General features: G+C 36.0%; 1 protein-coding gene across 2 annotated transcripts in view; it reads right to left on the bottom strand.

The window, feature by feature from the left end:
• LOC117415210 (transcription factor EC-like) overlaps positions 1–19,893 on the bottom strand; it is a 53,564-nt gene that overhangs the window by 33,179 nt on the left and 492 nt on the right. For both annotated transcript variants that reach the window (XM_059027430.1, XM_059027431.1), the window contains exon 2: positions 9,974–10,205. In XM_059027430.1, the coding sequence (XP_058883413.1) occupies positions 9,974–10,174 (201 nt within the window). In that variant the 5' untranslated portion in view covers positions 10,175–10,205. The remainder of the gene's footprint in view (positions 1–9,973; positions 10,206–19,893) is intronic.

The raw sequence follows: 19,893 nt of genomic DNA, 5'->3' as shown, positions 1-19,893 counted from the left end.
AGATATTTTGATATAACATTCTGTTACTAGTAAAAACCCATGGAAGCTACTCAGGCTCTGAGGTGCATCAGTGGGTCTACCATCAGAATTTGGAGGGTTTGGATAAGATTTAAACTGGGTTAGGGTTGGGGTTGGGGTTGTTTCAAGGTTTATGGATGTCTGTCTAGATTGTTTCACTTGAATCTGGAGTTTCAGCGTTCATATATGGAGGGTGGGCAGGTCAAGGGATATGACAAAAGTCTGCCTCATGGCTTTTAAACCAGTTGACACTAACTTGACTGGTGTATATATTCTTATTGAACACTGCTAATGGTAAGTTCATATTGAGATGGAACTTATCCCAGACACATTTTCCAGGTTGTGTCCTGTCTTTACTTTTAGAGGAAATATAAGAACCAGACTAAGCCAGCAAAAATGCAATCCAAACCATTCCAGAACCTCCAGCCTCCTTAACATTAGGAAACAAGCACTGTGGGATGTAGACTTTCTTAGACTGAAGCCTATCACCACTAATCCTTTATCCAAGTTTTATGCTTCTTGCACCACAGGACATAAACATGCATATTTAGATGCAAAGTGAGGGTTTTGGATTGCTGCCCTAGCTCACCATGTGGAACTTCCTCAGCATCTTCACCATAACCAGGCCCCAACATCTTACATTTAATGTACATACTTTGGTTGCTGTTGTATTCCTATTGTTGTGTCAATCCATCCCATTGGTCGGTGATTACAATCACAAAAGATTATTTTTCAACAACTGCAATATTTTGATACTGTAATTTCCTCCTTACATAGGAGGGCACCTGCCATCTGGGATCCTATCAGCCCTTTTTTAATCTGTGAGATTTGCTTTCTTGCCCATAGTACAATGAAAGTGGGTTGCAAATGTGATGCAGCCTTTTAATAGTATAGAGTACATTTCATGGTTGCATCTTGCAATTCTGTGACTAATTCTGAAAAGAGGGGTTTATCATTAAAGTTAGTTATTACTGAAAAAAAGTTGGTTGTGTGTATGTTTTGAAACATTTTTTAACACACTTGTTCAAAATACCCAGGCTGTCTCCAAAGCAAGTGCTTAAAATATGTGCCGATAATGAATACACTAATTAAAAATGTTGCCGGGAGCTAAAGAAGATATTAACTGGCAATTGTCTTTTCCTAAATAAAAAAGGGAGTCTATTTTTGATCTTAAAGTACACATGGCAATTGCTGCAACTCAAAAGGCCATGTGAAGCCGCTAAAATAATAATTACATTGTACAAGTTCTTTATTAGTAGAATGGAGCTTAACCTCTTCTGTGGTTTGTGCACTTAATTAACATGGATAATAACATTAATACTTTGTTCTAGTTTATGTAGATTGTTTTATGATGCTTTTGTTCTTTAGAATAAAATAGGTCTATGGTATTATTTGGAAAAGGCTGACAGCTGCTCTGAGAATTACATTTATTATGCTAATAAATGTTGACACTTTAGCAATATTTGAGTGAAAGTGGTGGTGGTGGAGGGGGGGGGGGGGGGGGGGGGGTAAGGTTGGCAGGGATGGGGTTAAATCGGTCCCTGCCAGCAAGCACAGGTATGGCCATTCCCCAGTAAATTATGCTAATTGGGCTAATTGTATTAAAAGATCCAGAAAGGTGAGGGGTGCCCTGTTTAGCAATGTTGTAGTGAAGGCTAATGCCCAGCCTACACATAATTATTATTTTGTTTAAACCTTTTATTTTGGCCCTTGTTCTGTGTTTGTTTTGTTAAATAAACATGTGCACACACGCTTAAAACTACAAAAAAAACAAAATTGAAGTTTTTTTTTTCTTTCCAAAAAAATAAAATTGGGAACAAACTTTGGTTCTTTTTGTGGTCAAATTACCCAAACAGAATTTAACAAGCTCCTGTTTGTATCCAGTTTTGAAAATAAAATTGAGGAAGAGACAAGATAAATCAAAATATTTCTAGTGTCAACATTTATTAGCATAATACATTTAATTAAGTAACGCGATACATGTGATGATCCTGATAGGCTATTTGTATGATTCATAATAAGATTGAATTGTCATTTAAGTATAGACTTTTTTCTTAAGACAAAAGATGCATGAGATAGAGACTATTTGTTCATACCAACTATAAAACATACTTCATTCATTTGGTGAACTACAATGAGCTAAGTTGTGCTTTTGGTCTTGTATCATAATACAAAGGAAACAAACCTCTATTACAATACAATATACAGTATCATGTAAAGAAAGTTTCATGATTCATCAGTACCCAGTGAATGGTTACACCTGGTTCTATTTGTGCCTGCTTATTTAATAAACTTCATGAGAGTGGTTTAAATCTCACCTGCTAATGTGGACAATATCGCTTTTTGTTACGCACACTCATACAGTATTTTGTCCAACATGTGATTACAGACAGTGATGAATTTTAGCATGTGGAAAAAACATTCTAAATAAGATTTCATAATACAATAATAGCTGGATAAAGAGCAACTAATTGTGGTGTTGAGACTCGGAGATGATAGTAAGATGCTCTGGGACTTGTCTGGAAATAGATTCCACAGGCTAGTTTTGGGATTGATTTAGTTTCTGACATGGTTAAGAACAGAAACATCTTATTGCCATCAGAGCCAACTTTAATCACATCTTTTTACGGCTCCTCTGCTAAATCTTTGCTCTTTTTAAAACGGCTGGAGACTAATGTCAATGGAGCCGGATCAGCTTTGACTTGAAACCTGCTCAGCATGTCCATTACATAGCTGTTGTAGCTCTTTTTTATTTGTTTGTTCTTTAAGCCATCCCAGGACATTGTAACCCACTGTAAGACTTACAGGAACAGTGCTGTACACTGTATATGTTGCAAGGATGCTATTTCAAGATCCCATAATGAATAATGCTACTAAACAAAGCTGTGTGGGATAATGACTAATGTAATATAACTTCAGTAATTAAATTATTACTTCAATGGTTTGTACTGTTCATAAACAGCTACACATTACTGATTTGACTTGCATTAATTTCCTGCAGACATTAGCCTATGTAATCTGTGTCAAATAAGATTAGAAACATCCAATGAATTACACCACTGATTTGTATAACACAAATAACTTAAGCATTTTTAGATAACAAATGAAGATCATTACAAAAGAGAGTCATTTTACATAATATGCTTTGCAGGTAAAAAAATTAATGTTTTTCATTCAAATCTTTGCCTTATGTTCTCTTTGCATCACGACTGAGTATCTATATCCCCTGGAAGACCTTGCATCGTCTTTGTTTAGTGTGAGGTTTTCAATTATGAGGAGGGCTTACAAAAAAAGGGAAAAAATCTCAATTTCTGTTCAACACACCTTGATTTTTTACAACCTTTTTATTTTAATAATCTAAACATCTTAATCATCTTAACAGGTACCTCACAACTCATTGTATTTAGTATTGTGATGTTAATAAGCAGTATTCCGATCCGCCCAAATAGAATTATTGGTCCCTTATACTGAGCCAGTTAATTAGCTTATTCATTTCTCCTTAAATTTTCTGTTAGCTTATTTGATGTAGTTCAGGGCAACTAAAATCTTTTTAAAAAATCCTTTAATTCCCACTTTAGTGTATCCTCTCAGAAATACAATTCCCTATTCACATTAAAATAAAACAAGGCGTTAAGGGATAAGTTAAAGAATTTCCATTTCCTAGTACGACTTGCATTAACAAACACTGTGAGCTCCTAATGCTTTAACTGCTCATTAATGGGATTCCATGGATGCATTTGAGAGAAATTAACAAAGGTTTTTACTACAAAGTGTCATTAGCACCATGTTTACTAAAAAGAGAAAAGACACCTATTGGTGACAAATGAGTAAAAAAAAAAAATAATAAAAATGTTTTGTAGTTTGGATGGGTGTTTTTCTCTGTTATTTATTCTCGTTTTCGGTGTTTATCTGTAGAAATGTTCAGATTTTTTGTAGACGACCAATACATCTGGGTTTGTCAATGCTTCTCATTATTTTTTTATGCCATTGGATCTTACAATTTCTTTCTGAGATAGCTCAGAAGTACTCTTCAGGAGGTGTGATGCTTTGAGGCTTCCTGAGACCTGCTCAAATCAAATAACAGCACAGCTGGGAATCACAGTGTATGACGTATCTCTGTTGTACCAAAATCAGGTGTCAGTGCAGTAAAACAGTACTGTAGGTCACTGGAATCACTGGCAAACAATGAAGAGTAATGCCTCTCATTTTTCTGCTTGTCTTTTACAGCAAATCTCAAGAATACAAACACTTTTGTAGACACATTGATTTAGTTTATGGTTACCCTTACGACTGGTTTGTGGGGGGCTTCATCTGTGGTGGGTGGCTGTTAAATTATGGTTTAGACAATCCACTCATAGTCACATTGACAATTTAGATGTTAAACAATTTTTTTTTTATTATTTTGGAAAGTTCTATTTTTCAGCACAGTCCTGACACAGGGTAGGGGAAGTTGTGGATGATTCTTTAGATCCTCTAAAAGTCTTGTCTTGAATATGAGATAGTGTCTCCATACAAGAAAATTCCACCCTCCTGTCACAAACATGAGGTCCTTACAAAGGCCGGCTTTATTACAACGCAGTGTACACAGTTGCCGCCGATGCGTAATAGGTGTAGCAGTGTTTAAAACGAGGAATCCACAGGATGAAGCTAAGGATGTTACAGTTAATGAAGGTCTAAAAAGGCCCAATGTAAACAGCCTTCTTCTTTGGCTCTCCATCCGCTTTCAAAGAAATGAAGCTCACCCTGGTTCAAAGGTCACAGGGGATAGTTAGATAACATCTTGAAAGGGCCTGTGTAATTATCAAGTCAGTCTTGTAACAAAGCTTGATTTAGGTAACAAAACAGCCCTTTTATAACAGCAATGCCTGTGTTTGGTGCTATTTACTGTTATTCACCATTAAACTATAAAGACCCACTGAGGTACAAACAAACCTTGACAGTTCAATGTCACTGTCCATTATCAGGCATATAAGCTAAATGCACACTGATAGTAATTAGCTGGAAAATGTCATATTTTAATTTGAAATAAACAGTACACAGTGTTTTTAGGTCTCAGTAAAGCATTTACATTTCTCTCTCTCTCTCTCTCTCTCTCTCTCTCTCTCTCTCTCTCTCTCTCTCTCTCTCTCTCTCTCATTTGTAGCCCCCCAGTTTTCAAAAGATACAGCATTATACAGCGTACAATGCCGCTGCAACCGGGAACACTCAATTAAAGAGAAAGGATGACTTCAGCTGAAAGGGGAAATGTATACCAAAATATATCCCTCCTCTCCCAGTCCTTACTATTTATTTTTACTGTCTCTTGATCCTTAACCCAGCGGTTTTCAAAATTGGGGGGCTGACAGTTTTTTTTTTCATTATGTTTGGAAAATATGTCCCCTTTTATTATTTTGAAGTTCAGAAATGCCATAATATTTATAACAATATTGAAATCAGTATATTTACATTGTCATAAGCCATCAGTGACACATTACTATATAAATTACTAACTGTGCCGCTGTCCAATTCATAAACCAACAAAGATGTGTGGCGCCAGTGTAGTCTGTGCAGCAGCTCTGGCTATATACCCAGGTGATGCTCTGTTTTGGTGGGAAGGGGTGCAAATGGGGAATATGCAGTAATGCCTTTCACACAGCTAACTGCTAAGAAATACTATTGACTTATTTAATAACATAGCAAAACAACTTCAGTTACAGAACATTAATCATGTTCTTGTTTTTTTGGGTTTTTTTTTTGCTGCTGCAGTTCCCAAAGGGTGAGGGGTGGATTTACTGGACACCGTTTTATTTATAGTTGCGTATTGTTACATTACTGCAAGCTATGTCTGGAGAATAGATGGTTTGGAAGTTTCTTTAAAGTCCCTATAAGATTTAATTTAATCTCATTTATGTCAAATTTTTAGGAGACAGTAATAAAACATACAGTATCCTCTGCAATGGCTATGCATTCCAAAATGTATGAAATAGTAGCTCATCATGACCTACATTCACATCATGCATAGATTAGCATATCCTAAGAAATATAATGCAGTTCCATGAAAATATAGCCTCCTTCAATGAGCTCGTGAAGGGTATACCAGCAAATAGATTTTAATAGTCAGTCAGTTCATTTAGTTAACCTAATATGAACAATCTCCAGGGGAGAAGCAAAAAAAGCCTTATTTGAAAAGTGTGTCCTGAAAATAAATGTCATCTAATTTAAAATAAAAAGAGATGTTTTTAACATGTACTTGCCCCTTACACATGTGACCTAATTACAATGGTTGAAACTGTATTTGTATTGGTCAAGCTGAAATATAATGTTAGATAAAGACACTGGAATGGCATATTTTGAATGCAACTACAGCCTCCACATTTCACCACTCCTGCTATTTTCAAGTAGCATCCATGAAAAATATGACATAAAACTGCTACGGAATTAAACCAATGGCAAGAGCTAAACACCAATGTTTATTACTTTTATCGTACCTTTCTTTTGAATCCTATTACAGCTTGAACTTTGTCTAACTGAAAAAGACTGCAGACTTCTCTCAATTAGCCGTAATAGGATTAAACGTTGGTATGGAATGGGAGGTTTAAATAGCAAGGAATCTTGGCAGACACCTGCTACAAGCAGTAAATGAATCTTATAAAGTCTGGCATTTAGCCTTGTTGAATGAACATGTATTTCAAACGCAAAATAAGACTCTTCTGTACTACTAATAGATGCAGCTGCCAAGAAAGCATAAGTTCTGTGTGGCTTAGAGAGGGAGAAACTGTATTCGAGGGTTCATAGAAACTTTTGTTTACCTAAACTTAGTTTCTTCTGCTATTACTGATACTTAAAGGTAGCCAGCAAGCACAAACATAAAAAAACAATGACTGGATCTGAAAACACAAAAGAGGATCAAATTGAAAATAGCATGAACTTATAGAAACTTTTCCTTTAGTTAAACATGCCTCACAAGTTACTTAATGTTTTGTGCATCTTTTTATAAGTGCAGCTTAGACAACACCACAATGCTTATATCTACCTCATTACACACCTTGAAATATTTGCTTTTTGAACCGGATGCTATTGCTTCTTGGCACTCGTGATAAGTAAAGTGATGATAAGTGATAGACCCCTCAGATTTCATTGGTCCCTGTTTCCAGGTGCACTTGACACCTGTCCTAATCTCACATGTATTTGTCATTAAATGCACTGTGTTGCAACCACAAGTAATCAAATAAAGGAAGAACTGCTATTCATTTTTTTGCTCTGCTGTCCATGGGAGATCGATAACCATGGCTTTGACAAATTCTGACAACGACATTGTAGTTAAATTGTCTTTTCAGTACTATCTGCAGCAGTTACAGCTATTTCTTTATTTTATTTGAAAAAAACACAAAATAAAAAATGCTCCGAACACACACCTTTCAGGGGGGCTCACGCATAAAAAAACAAATTCTCCATACTGAATTTTGTGTTACAGGGGCTCCCGTATGGTGCATCCAGTGGAGTGCAGGATGTGCCCTATAGTCTGGACATCACGAGTTCGAGTCCGGGCTATTCCTTTGCCGACCGAGGACGGCAGTTTCCAGGGGGCGGCACTCAATTTGTGGAGCGCCGCCCGGGGGGAAGGAGGGTTAGGTCGGCCAGGGTGTCCTCGATTCACCGCGCACCAGCGACCCCTGTAGTCTGACCGGGCGCCTGCGGGCTTGCCTGTAAGCTGCCCAGAGCTGTGTTGAACTCCGACGCCGTAGCTCTTGGGTGGCTGCATGGTGAGTCCGCAGTGTGAAAAAAAGCGGTCGGCTGACGGCACACGCTTCGGAGGACAGCGTGTGTTCGTCTTCACCCTCCCGAGTCAGCGCAGGGGTGGTAGCGGTGAGCTGAGCCTAAAAATAATTGGCCATTCCAAATTGGGAGAAAATAATAAAAAAATAATTGGCAACGACTAAATTAAAAAGAAAAATAATTTTGTGTTATTGTTATGGTTTTGACTCTCTAGCCTAAACTAAATACGAGTGGTCGTTCTAATTTGGCTGGAGGACTTCAAAGCAAATCCCAGTTTAAGTTTAAAGCTGTTAGGCTTATTACAATTCGTTCTTTTGTGTTTGACAGAGAAAAAAAAAAAGAAATGTCTGAACGTAATCTCATGAAACAGGGCTTTTCAATAAGGGTGGTCAATAAGTTAAAAATTAAGTACATTATTGCCAAAAATGTGTCACTTAAATCCTTAGTTTGGATGGGGGTTTTTTTAGGCTAGAAAAAAACAAGAAATCTGTTCTAAATACCTGCTCCTCAAAAGAACAGCTCTCTTAATCCAAGTAAAACCTATGAAAGTGGTTACATCATATCGGAAACGGTATGCATCACAAAGAAAGCTCCACTTTTACTTTGTGATAAGCCAAAACGAGGTATAAAATATTTCCTGTATGAAAGAACAGGTCATTGGGGTAAATAACAGAGCTGTAGAGTTTAAAAGAAATGAAATGTATATCTCCTAAATCCAGTCTGTTCAAAAGAGAAGCCCAAGACCTCTTTTCTTTAAAAGACACCAATCGTATTTGTAAAATACCTTTGGGTGGTATCAGTCCGCCAAGCCTTTTAATGCATCACCATGTGTTCCATAATAACATCAGGGTTAAGGATGGAACTAATTACCAGATCACAGAAAAAAAGGATAATCTTAGCCATTGCTGGTTGTCAATAGTAAAGGCTCACTTTGATCTCTTTTTCTATAAGAAGTTGTTTGATCATGTAGAAATCCAGAGCAACAGGGGTACGCAAGTGCATTGTTTAGAGTGTGCTGTGGGCAAAGTGGTTTATTTATTCAATTAGTAAACCAGACTATTGCGTTTTCAGAACAAAATTTAAAGCATGCCCTATGGCTCACCCTACCTTGCGGAAAAGAGATCTTGAAATTATGCTTTTTCAGTTGCTTTGAGATGGGGGGGTTACAGTTTGTTAACGCTCACTATAATTGAGTCAGCACACATTTCTACTATGGATAACTATCAATTTAAATAAGGAATTATATTATAATTTAAATGTATAGAAAATAAAAGCTGGCTGTCAGTATTAAGACATCTTTGATCAATCAATAATTAATGTCAATAAAACAATTACTGTCCAAGCTATCAACAATTAATTTAGACAGAGCTAATGTGGAAACACTTGCAATACATATAACCCCTCCCTCATGGATAAGCTTAGTTAGTTGTAGATATTTAGAGATTGGCTTCTGGTGTGGTGTAGGTACAAACAATTCAAATTGCAAAGCATCCAGTTGACAGTTTGTTTTGCTCCCATTAAAGTCATTCATCGCAAATTAACACCCATTGTTCGTGGGTTATTACATTTGTTAATGTGTGGAATGTATTCTGTATTATGAATGCAAACAGTTTCACAGCCTGTGTAAAATAAATGAACTGGCTGCTGCCAATATGTGTTCTTGTGTTTTTGGTCTCATTAGCCAAGAATATAGATTTGGCATCAGCATTATTTATGGACTGTTGTGAAATGGATAAACAAATTTCTTCACACTTTTTTTCCCCCCAACATCAGAAGCATCCCTGAAAGTTATTCTGGTGTTGTAGAATATCCCTGAAAGTTATTTTGGTGTTGTAGAATATCCCTGAAAGTTATTTTGGTGTTGTAGAATATCCCTGAAAGTTATTTTGGTGTTGTAGAATATCCCTGAAAGTTATTTTGGTGTTGTAGAATATCCCTGAAAGTTATTTTGGTGTTGAATATCCCTGAAAGTTATTTTGGTGTTGAATATCCCTGAAAGTTATTTTGGTGTTGAATATCCCTGAAAGTTATTTTGGTGTTGAATATCCCTGAAAGTTATTTTGGTGTTGTAGAATATCCCTGAAAGTTATTTTGGTGGTGTTGAATATCCCTGAAAGTTATTTTGGTGGTGTAGAATATAATCTGTATCTTTATCACTTGTGACTGTTAATACAAAGGAGGTAGTTTATGGTTCCTTTACCCTGTGGATATTGTTTGGCGTGTGTCTGGCAGTCTGTGGTTCCTCGTGGAAGGAGCTGGTGAAGGGGTGTGGCGGGTAGGGCAGCTGCGGTGTGGAGTAGTGTGCGCCGGTCTGTCCCTGCTGCTCTCTGCCCCTCCACTCCCGCTTCTCAAGATGCTCCCTCATCAGCTGCATGCGGAGCTCCGCGCGCGAGGGGAACATCGCCTTTCTCGTCAGTCCACTGTCTGTTGAGCTGAAAACAGCCAAATACAGAATCAAATTTAAATATATTAGATTTCAACTCTGTGAGGGTTAATGTACAGCGTCCTAAACATAATCGTGAAACTGATAGGGGTTAAATCTTACTTGAGTATCAATAGTTCATAGGAACTATTTTCTGTTGCGGAAGGTTATCCTTCAAATTTCTTAATAAATCTTCAGAAACTATCTATTGCTCTTGTATTTATTTATATTTCCGTTAGTAAATCCGTTTTATAAAAGCATTAAGGTACTTGAGGGCGTGGGTTACCCTGTATGTCCACGGTAACTCATGCCCTCTGGTACTTTAATGCTTTAATATAAACGATGTTTCAAAATTACCACTTTGGAGGTTTATGTGCACAAACACTATTACAATAAAACAGAAGCAGTGGCAGCTTATTCCACTGTGATTCATTGTGACTCAAAACTTGTGCAGAAATTCAGCTTCTATGTTTGACCACTTTTGATTAATAGTATCATAGCGATAGAAAAATTAAAATAAAAAAATAAAAAATGAGAGCATTTATCATATTACTATTATTGAATATCACCCGCCCAACATCAGTTACTGGCAAGCATTAATATATACATTGAAGTCATAAATGTTGATACAAAGTTATGAAATGGTTATTCAATATAATTCAGAAGCGTACACACTAATACACGTGTTTCAGTATTTCCACATCACAGTTAATCCACTGCGGCAGAGGTGCGTTTGCGTCATTTTTAGGTATGTTTTCAGGAGTCCCGCTAGCCATTATTTTGGACTCCCCAAAAAGTCAGTAAATGAAAAACAGATTAGTAATCCTATGTTGGGAATCCTTTACATATCCTCCCTTCTGTGTCTTAAACCTCACGTTGGACCTGCAACTGTGTATAAATGACAAAGGCTGATGTCACACTGATTTGAAAAGCCACTTTCTGCTCTAATTGGCTATCACAGACAGGTATTTTCTGAGTTTAATGAATGATTTACATGGCCCTTCTCAGACAATAGGATGAGGGGAGGGGGGGAGGGGGTGCATATGAGAATGACAATACAGAGGGAAAAATACAACTTGGCAGATTAGGACAAACTCCCAGGCCCTGCTTATTGTCTGTCTAAGTCTGCTAAATTAAGACACAGAGCATCAATCCGTAGAAAAATGGATTAGGCTTTTCCACAGGATAATCAACAAATATGGCTAGTCTTTGCGAGAACTGTTAACTTCAGCCTACTCCTTCAGTCTGTATGGATTTGCTTGAAATATCAGTTGTCATGGCTCATCAGTATTCAGCATTGAAAGTAGAACAGAAAGGGAGATTTCGGCTCTGTAAAAACATTACTTTGAAAAACAAACAGACCAAATACGCAAACAGTCTCTTAACAAGGTTGTGGTGCAGCACAGATACTGGGCAGTGACCGTGGTTTGAACCTTAGATGCAAGGTAATTGGCAAGCCTTAATTCCTTTCTCTCTGCAGTGCAAGCATCGTTTAATAGTGTGCTGGGTGCAGACTCCAGTTTCTGCTTAATTGCCCAACAAGCCACTGGTAGATTTTCTAAACAAATAAAGCTCTATGCATCAGTTTCCACTATCTGAGCAAACAATGTAGCAGAAGATGCTTTAGACTCATTTTGGTTGTGAAAGGAACCAAAACATTTCCATTGTGTACTATTATCTTATAGTGGCTAACAAAACACTACACCATAACCTGTTGTGCATTTCTATAGTACATAGGCCTACAATGAGCAATTGTGAAAGAAGCCCATAGTAAACATTTATCGTTTAAAAACATATCTGTTGCTACACTAGATTGAAAACAATTCTCAGTTTGCTGTCCTTACTTTGAGGAAGTCTGTTACTGTTTCACTTCCTCCAAAGCAGTGTCTTCTGGGTCAAATGGTTTAAAAGCACGTTGGTCTATAGGGGAAACAGCCGGTTGGTTAATGACAAAAAAGAAGGTGTTGAAGAAGTGGGGACAATGTCACTGTCTTGGTTAAATATCCAAGGAAGTGACTACCTGCAAGCAAGGCATGCAAACAGATATTATTTAACCTTCGTATACGCTCAAAAATCATGTTTGTAAAAGAAAAACACATGCTTGCTATAATATGTGTTTCTTTTTACCTTGCATATTTGAGACTTACATATAACAAATGAAAGTGATTTATGGAATGATTTTGTTTAGTGTATGGTGTTTCCATGGGTGGAGGTGCAAGGGTAGGCATGACTGTACAGGTCCGTGATCCACAGTATAAACACTCAGGCTTCACACCAGATTGCGGGTCATCACCATTCCTGTAACATTTATTTAGAAGAATAACCAATTCTTCTACCTGTAATAATTGATTCTGGAAATGTATAGTCCTTACACTAAGATTAAATATGTGTTAATTGAGATGTAACACACAAATGACAAATATGCATTAAAAAGAGTAAGAGGGTGTATATAACGATTCTGAATAGTAAAAACTATTAAAAGCATTTTCCAAAGCTGGTTGATCTGCAGGCAAAAAGAAAAAATGGCCTCACAAAGTCTGAGTAGAAGAAAATAAAGCCTTCCAATTAGGGGCTAATATATTTGAAACCAACTATGATAAAAAAGAAAATTACAAAATGTTTAAAAAAATTCAAAAGTGGTCTACAGGAGCACTATGAAGGAAAATTCCCAGTCAAAAATGACTGGAACAGAACAAGCAAGAATGTTAAAAGGAGATTTGAGAAAGCCTACAACCTAAAAAATAATGGGTTGTTGGTACTAGCTCCTATTAACTATCTTCTTTAGAATGACCTTCTGCCAATGTGGAACGTCTTGAGCCATTTTTTATCTCAAAGTGTCCTAGCTAGCGTTCCTTGAAAGACTGTATGCTATAAGGACTCATAGAAGAAATTCAGTCGCTTCAATTTGGTTTTTCAACTTCCCAGGCACTGGGTATCTGTGAACAAAGTTCTAAGAGGAGAACAAAATGAGCATTGTTCTCCCCTGGAACATGGTTCAGAAGTTGCACTTCTACTGTGAGGACAGATCTTCTTCTTTTTTTCTTCATCTTTTTTTCCACTTTAGAAACAGGAAGTCTGCGTTGTTCTTGAGGAACTTTGAAAGTAGTGTTACAGTCTGGTAACCTGTTCTCCTCGTTAACACATTCCCAGAGACAGCTCTCTGCATGATGCCATGAAGCTCCAGCAACCATGAACTCATTTGGACCTCTTGTTTTGATCACACACTGCTGAAAAGACCAAACAATATTTTCCTCTTTCAACACACAGATGTCTTTCAGCAGCTCGTCAGGCTTTGTTATTTTCCTTTCAACTAAAAGCACCTATTTATTTGCTCTTTTCACCACCAATTCTCTCTTTGTCCTCTGTGCCTCCTGCAAAGCTGGCAGTCAAGCTCTTCAAAACCTTTCACAGCTAAAGACCTGAATCAGTGAGCAGCGACAATAGCATGACTGAGATAGAAAGGTTAAAATCCCGAGATAAGCTGTAAATCAGTTATAAACTCCATATGCTGGCAAAAGTTTGAATGGTATGTGTTTTTTCGCTTTTAAATTTGTTTTGTAATTTGCAATTAAATATCATTAAACTGAAACAACATACTTTGGAGAGGCTGGGTATCTCAATAGATTAACAGTAGGATTAAGCCTCTCCCTGATCGGTCCTCATCCAATTGCAGTCCGCATCAGATTGGGAACATACAGTAAGTGGAATAAGGTTTGGTGGTCTCAGCCCAGTTCCTAACGCTTACTCTCATAAAAAAAAAAAAAAAAAAAACTAATTAAGAATCATCCTATGCTAATGTTATGCATATTGCCAGGGGAACAAAATGCTTTTGTTTTACTTGAACAAGCTGGTTCAACCTGTTAGTGACTTTAAAGAGCATTTAGCTCCCAATAAAATGACAACATGTACATGATCCCTCCTCACAGTCAGTTTCAAGTGTGCCATAGTGCTCCTGAAACAATGGAGCAATCCAGTACATGTAGCTTGATTCAATGTTAATTTAGCCCAGGGCCTCTTCAGGGGCAAAGACTGACAAAGGTGTTCAGTTGTACTGTGGTTTGCCACTGTGGACCCTATATCTATACTGATAAAGGGCTAAGCTGCAATAACCAACGCTATGAATGCTTCAATCCAGAGCAGATACATGATGTTCTGGACCACAGTCTATAAAATTCATACAGAACAATTGGCCAAAATGGTTTAATACATCAATTTTAAAAAAAATATTCATAGAAAAAAGGTACTTTACAGAGCGTTTAAGAGAGACCAAGAACAAAGTACACAGAAAGAGTACTTGGAACTGCAAATGCAAGTCAAAAAGGAAGTTAGAAAGGCCAAGAGAGAGATAGAAATGAACACTGCCAAGGGGGCTAAAACCAATTCCAAAAAGGTTTTCCAATATTATAACAGCAAAAGAACATTCAAAGAGGAGGTTAAATGTCTAAGAGATACAAATGGCAAAATCATAGATGAAGAGAAAAATACAGCAAATATATTAAATGATTACTTTTCACAAGTTTTTTTAGGAGGATATGGACAACATGCCCCACATGTCGACCTGTTCCTATCCAGTTTTAAATATCTTTAGCATAACAGAGGCAGAAGTGTTAAAGGGACTAGCAGCTATTAAAATAAACAAATCCTCTGGGCCGGATGATATCCTCCCAATAGTACTTAAAGAAATGAATGAAGTTATTTACAAACCACTAACCAAGATCATGCAACAGTCTCTTGACACAGGGCTTGTACCGGCAGACTGGAGAATTGCAAAGGTAATACCGATCCACAAAAAGGGAGACAAAACCGAACCAGGTAACTACAGACCAATAAGCCTGACTTCTATTATATGTAAACTTATGGAAACTATAATAAGATCCAAAATGGAAAATTACCTATATGGTAACAGTATCCTGGGAGACAATCAGCATGGTTTTAGGAAAGGGATATCGAGTCTAACTAACCTGCTTGATTTTTTTGAGAATGCAACATCGACAACGGATAATTGCAAAGCATATGACATGGTTTATTTAGATTTCCAGAAAGCTTTTGTCAAAGTCCTGCATAAAAGATTAATTCTCAAACTGAACGCAGTAGGGATTCAAGGACATGCATGCACATGGATTAGGGAGTGGTTAACATGTAGAAAACAGAAAGTACTGATTAGAGGAGAAACCTCAAAACGGAGCGCGGTAACCAGTGGAGTACCACAGGGATCAGTATTAGGTTCTCTGCTATTCCTAATCTGCATTAATGACTTAGATTCTGGTATACTAAGAAAACTTGTTAAATTTGCAGACGTCACAAAAATAGGAGGAGTGGCAAACACTGTTGCAGCAGCAAACATCATTCAAAATGATGTAGACAGCATTCAGAACTGGGCAGACACATGGCAAATGACATTTAATATAGAAAAGTGTAAGGTACTGCACGCAGGCAATAAAAATGTGCATTATATATACCATATAGGAGATACTGAAATTGAAGAAGGAATCTATGAAAAATATTATTATTATTATTTATTTCTTAGCAGACGCCCTTATCCAGGGCGACTTACAATTGTTAAAAGATATCACATTATACATTATTTCACATTATACAGATATCACATTATTTTTACATACAATTACCCATTTATACAGTTGGGTTTTTACTGGAGCAATCTAGGTAAAGTACCTTGCTCAAGGGTACAACAGCAGTGTCCCCCACTGGGGATTGAACCCACAACTCTCCGGTCAAGAGTCCAGAGCCCTAACCACTACTCCACACTCTAGGAGTTTATGTTTACTCAGAAATTGCTTTATCTAGACAATGTGGGGAAGCTATAAAAAGGCCAACAAATTGCTCGGATATATTGTGAAAAGTGTTGAATTTAAATCAAGGGTAGTAATGTTAAAACTTTACAATGCATTAGTAAGAGCTCATCTAGAATATTGTGTTCAGTTCTGGTCACCTCACTACAAAAAGGATATTGCTGCTCTAGAAAGAGTGTGACCAGAATTATTCCGGGTTTAAAAGGCATGTCATATAAAGACAGGCTAAAATAATTGAATCTATTCAATCTTGAACAAAGAAGACTACATGGCGATCTGATTCAAGCATTCAAAATTCTAAAAGGTATCACAATGTTGACCTAAGGGACTTTTTTTTTACCTGAAAAAAGAAACAAGGACCAGGCATTCAGAACAGAAAATAGGAGGCACTTTTTTACACAGAGAATTGTGGGAGTCTGGAACCAACTTCCCAGTATGTTGTTGAAGCTGACACCATGGGATCCTTCAAGAAGCTGCTTGATGAGATTCTTTGATCAATATGCTACTAACAACCAAACGAGCAAGATGGGCCAAATGGCCGCCTCTCATTTGTAAACTTTCTTGTGTTCTTATGTTCTAATTCAGAGTTCACAGAATCTGCCAATACCAAATTCATTTAGAATTACTGTTGCCACCTCTTAAATGGGCTAAGCAAGAATGTAATAGGTATTTTTGATGCATGCATATTTATTGTTTACTGCAGTAAAACTACTGGGTAAATCAAACAGGGTCTGTGTTTCTTCTGACTAAACACTGTTTATTTATTTATTTGTCCATATACTTTCTTTTTGCGTGTTAATTTGTTTTAGATGTGTTCTTATGCTTTCATTTCTTTGTGTTCCTGTTTATAAAATGTGTACTGCTTGCAGTTTCAAATGTAAACACCAGATGTCCCCATAACACCATGACAGTCAGCACACTAGATTTTTCTGGAGGGAAATATATCAACATAGAAAATACAAAATACAGAATTGATATTAATAATTCGTTGCTTGGGCAATGGTTCAACTATTTTCTGTATATGCTACAACATAGTTTTTTATAGTGATAAACAATAGTACCGAAATAGTGTATCTTAACTTCATGAACTCAGAAGATACGCACCAGTGCTAAAAAGAAACAGGCTTGGCATTGTCAGTCGTGTTATAATTGTTGTCTAACTAAGTTTATTTGTACTACAACTGGTTAGTATAGTACTGACATAAAATAATAAAAATAACTATTTGGTGAAAAAAACAAAAATGAGAAATAAAGATGTTCATGTTGGAAGCTACATCCACTAGGTAGCAGCAATAACTGGCTAATCATTGAATACTGAAATAATACATGCTAAATATATCTACATATCCCAATTAGACAGAATTATGTTTATTCCCTCTATGTTTTCATGAAACTTAGGGTTTTGCAAAAAAAAAAAAAATAGTGTATTTTATTATAGGAGGAAATTTGAAAAAGTAATCTATATTACAACTTAAATATATTTATTTAAACAAATCTTATGTATATTCCTGGTTTATTCCCTGCCAAAAGTTGATGAAAATACCTGATTTATTTTTATGCACAGTCATGGTGGGGTCTTCATTAAAATATATATATTATTTAGTGGGTGTCAGTTTCTGACCTTTGCTGCTGAATGACACACATACTCCCACACACCCAAATCAACTATTATCTAATAAACAGCTTTGAAAAGGAGGATTTTCCTGTCAGTCACAGTAGGTTCCTTGTATTTGTCTTTCTGCAGATCTGTGTAACCCGGATCACTATATTGCATAAAAAATGTGTCCAGTACATAGATAATTCTTCTGATAAACTAGTCTGTCGCAAAGTGTAGTAAAACCTAGTGAAACACTGGCAGATGGTAATGATAAAAATCCACAATGCATGCATGTGAGAACAACAAAGTTACAACTGCTCTACAAGGGAGACCATAGCCACTCCTTATTGTTGAGCAAAAGTAATGTGAGCGTGAGTCATGCAGTCATGTGTCTCTCGACTCCCCACCACAACCCACCTTTAAAAGCTTGAACGTGTTGCCAAATGAAGCGTGTATCAGCCTGGTAATTGACTGGATGGTACAATATGCTACCTATGTTATAACAGATTGGAGATGTTTAAAATGTGTTTATGTCACAGCATGTAGAATGTATAACGCTATATACCACCTCTTGATACGTGGTTATTACAATGCAAAATAACAATAAAAAGAAATACTGTGATGTTCAAAAAAGAGGAAGCTGATCTAAACAAAAGCTTTGTGGGGTATTCCTGCTTTGTCATCCTGTGGTTTTAAAAAGTTTTCACAGCACAACAAAATCCTTCACCTAAAATGCCCCATAAATAGGGTAAAGCCATGTTTTTAGTTAATTACTACTACTTACTTTTCAAAATGGTACAGAAATTGGATATTTAAACAATGTAATCCATTTCAAATATTTTATCTATAACTTTTTGAAATTAGCTATTAATACTATCAAATAATGTAACAAAATATAATGACATCAACCTGTTTTAACAGAGTTTTAAATATAAACATCAGCGCTTATCAATTACTTGCTATGCACCTGTATCTGCAGTTACAGTAAACCATGCAACATAACAAACAAAATGTGTATCAAAGACTTTGAAATGTAAGAATTTAAATAATGTATATATTTATAATAACTAATATGTGAAAGTATGTGCTAACAGCTAAAATCATTGTGGTGGTATAATTTTATATATATATATATATATATATATATATATATATATATATATATATATATATATATATATATATATATATATGTATATATATATATATATATATATATATATATATATATATATATATATATATATATATATATATATACCACTGTCTGGTAACTAGTTGTGACACATACAATGCAAAACACATGTTTATAGTTTATTATTCTAAAATTTTTACAGATCCACATGCCACCCTCCATATATATATATATATAATTGATCTATATGAATTGTTAATATTCACAGCTTTATGTATGTGTTCCCATAATTGACACCCAGTGTATAACATGCATGACTGAGCAGCCATAGGTTACATCTTCAAAATAGCATAGCTAAATACAGTTTTATTTTGTGAAATCACATCTTTAAAATTCTTGTCATTTTGACAATTAAAACTCCCTATACTGTAATTTGATATATTATACATATGGTTCCCTATACTGTAATTTGATATATTATACATATGGTTCTCTATACAGTAATTTTATATATTATACATATGGTTAAACAACTAAACAGCAAAGCTAATCTTAATGTCTTCTACTGTCTAATACAAACTATTTGATACAAAGACACTTCAGATGGCTGTATCTCATCAATATAAGGGTCTGATTATATATATGAATAAATTAGACCCTTTATATTAAGAAGGTATTACAAAGCAAATCTAGAAATACATGGAAAAGACCATAAAAGAATGAAAGAGAAGTAAGCTTTGTTATAACAATAACAATACAGTAACTAATGCAAAATATGTATTAGTTACTGTATTAACTTTTAAGAACTATAGGAAATCTATATTATAAAAAATGTCAAAGCATGAATGCATTGCGGCAGCTTTTCTATTCAGTCCTGTGGCCTTGCTGTGAGTTCATCAGGATTCTCTATCCTGTTCACCTTGTTCTGTATCAGTGAGGTGAAGACAAGTTATTCTTTACTATCCTACCAACAACACCATAGTATACTACACACCAAGTAAACTGTGCACCTTAAAACGTATATAATACAGCCCCTATGTAGCATGCAGAATTGCATTTTTATAAGAGTGTGCTTTATATTCCAAATGAAAAAAAAATGAAAAAAAATAATACAAAAAGAAATAGCTGATTTATGTTCAGATACTAAAACGTTAAA

Source organism: Acipenser ruthenus, chromosome 7 (assembly GCF_902713425.1).
Source record: "Acipenser ruthenus chromosome 7, fAciRut3.2 maternal haplotype, whole genome shotgun sequence".
NCBI lineage: Eukaryota > Metazoa > Chordata > Actinopteri > Acipenseriformes > Acipenseridae > Acipenser > Acipenser ruthenus.
The sequence above is the reverse complement of the archived record's forward strand: the minus strand, read 5'-3'. Positions and strand labels throughout refer to the sequence as shown.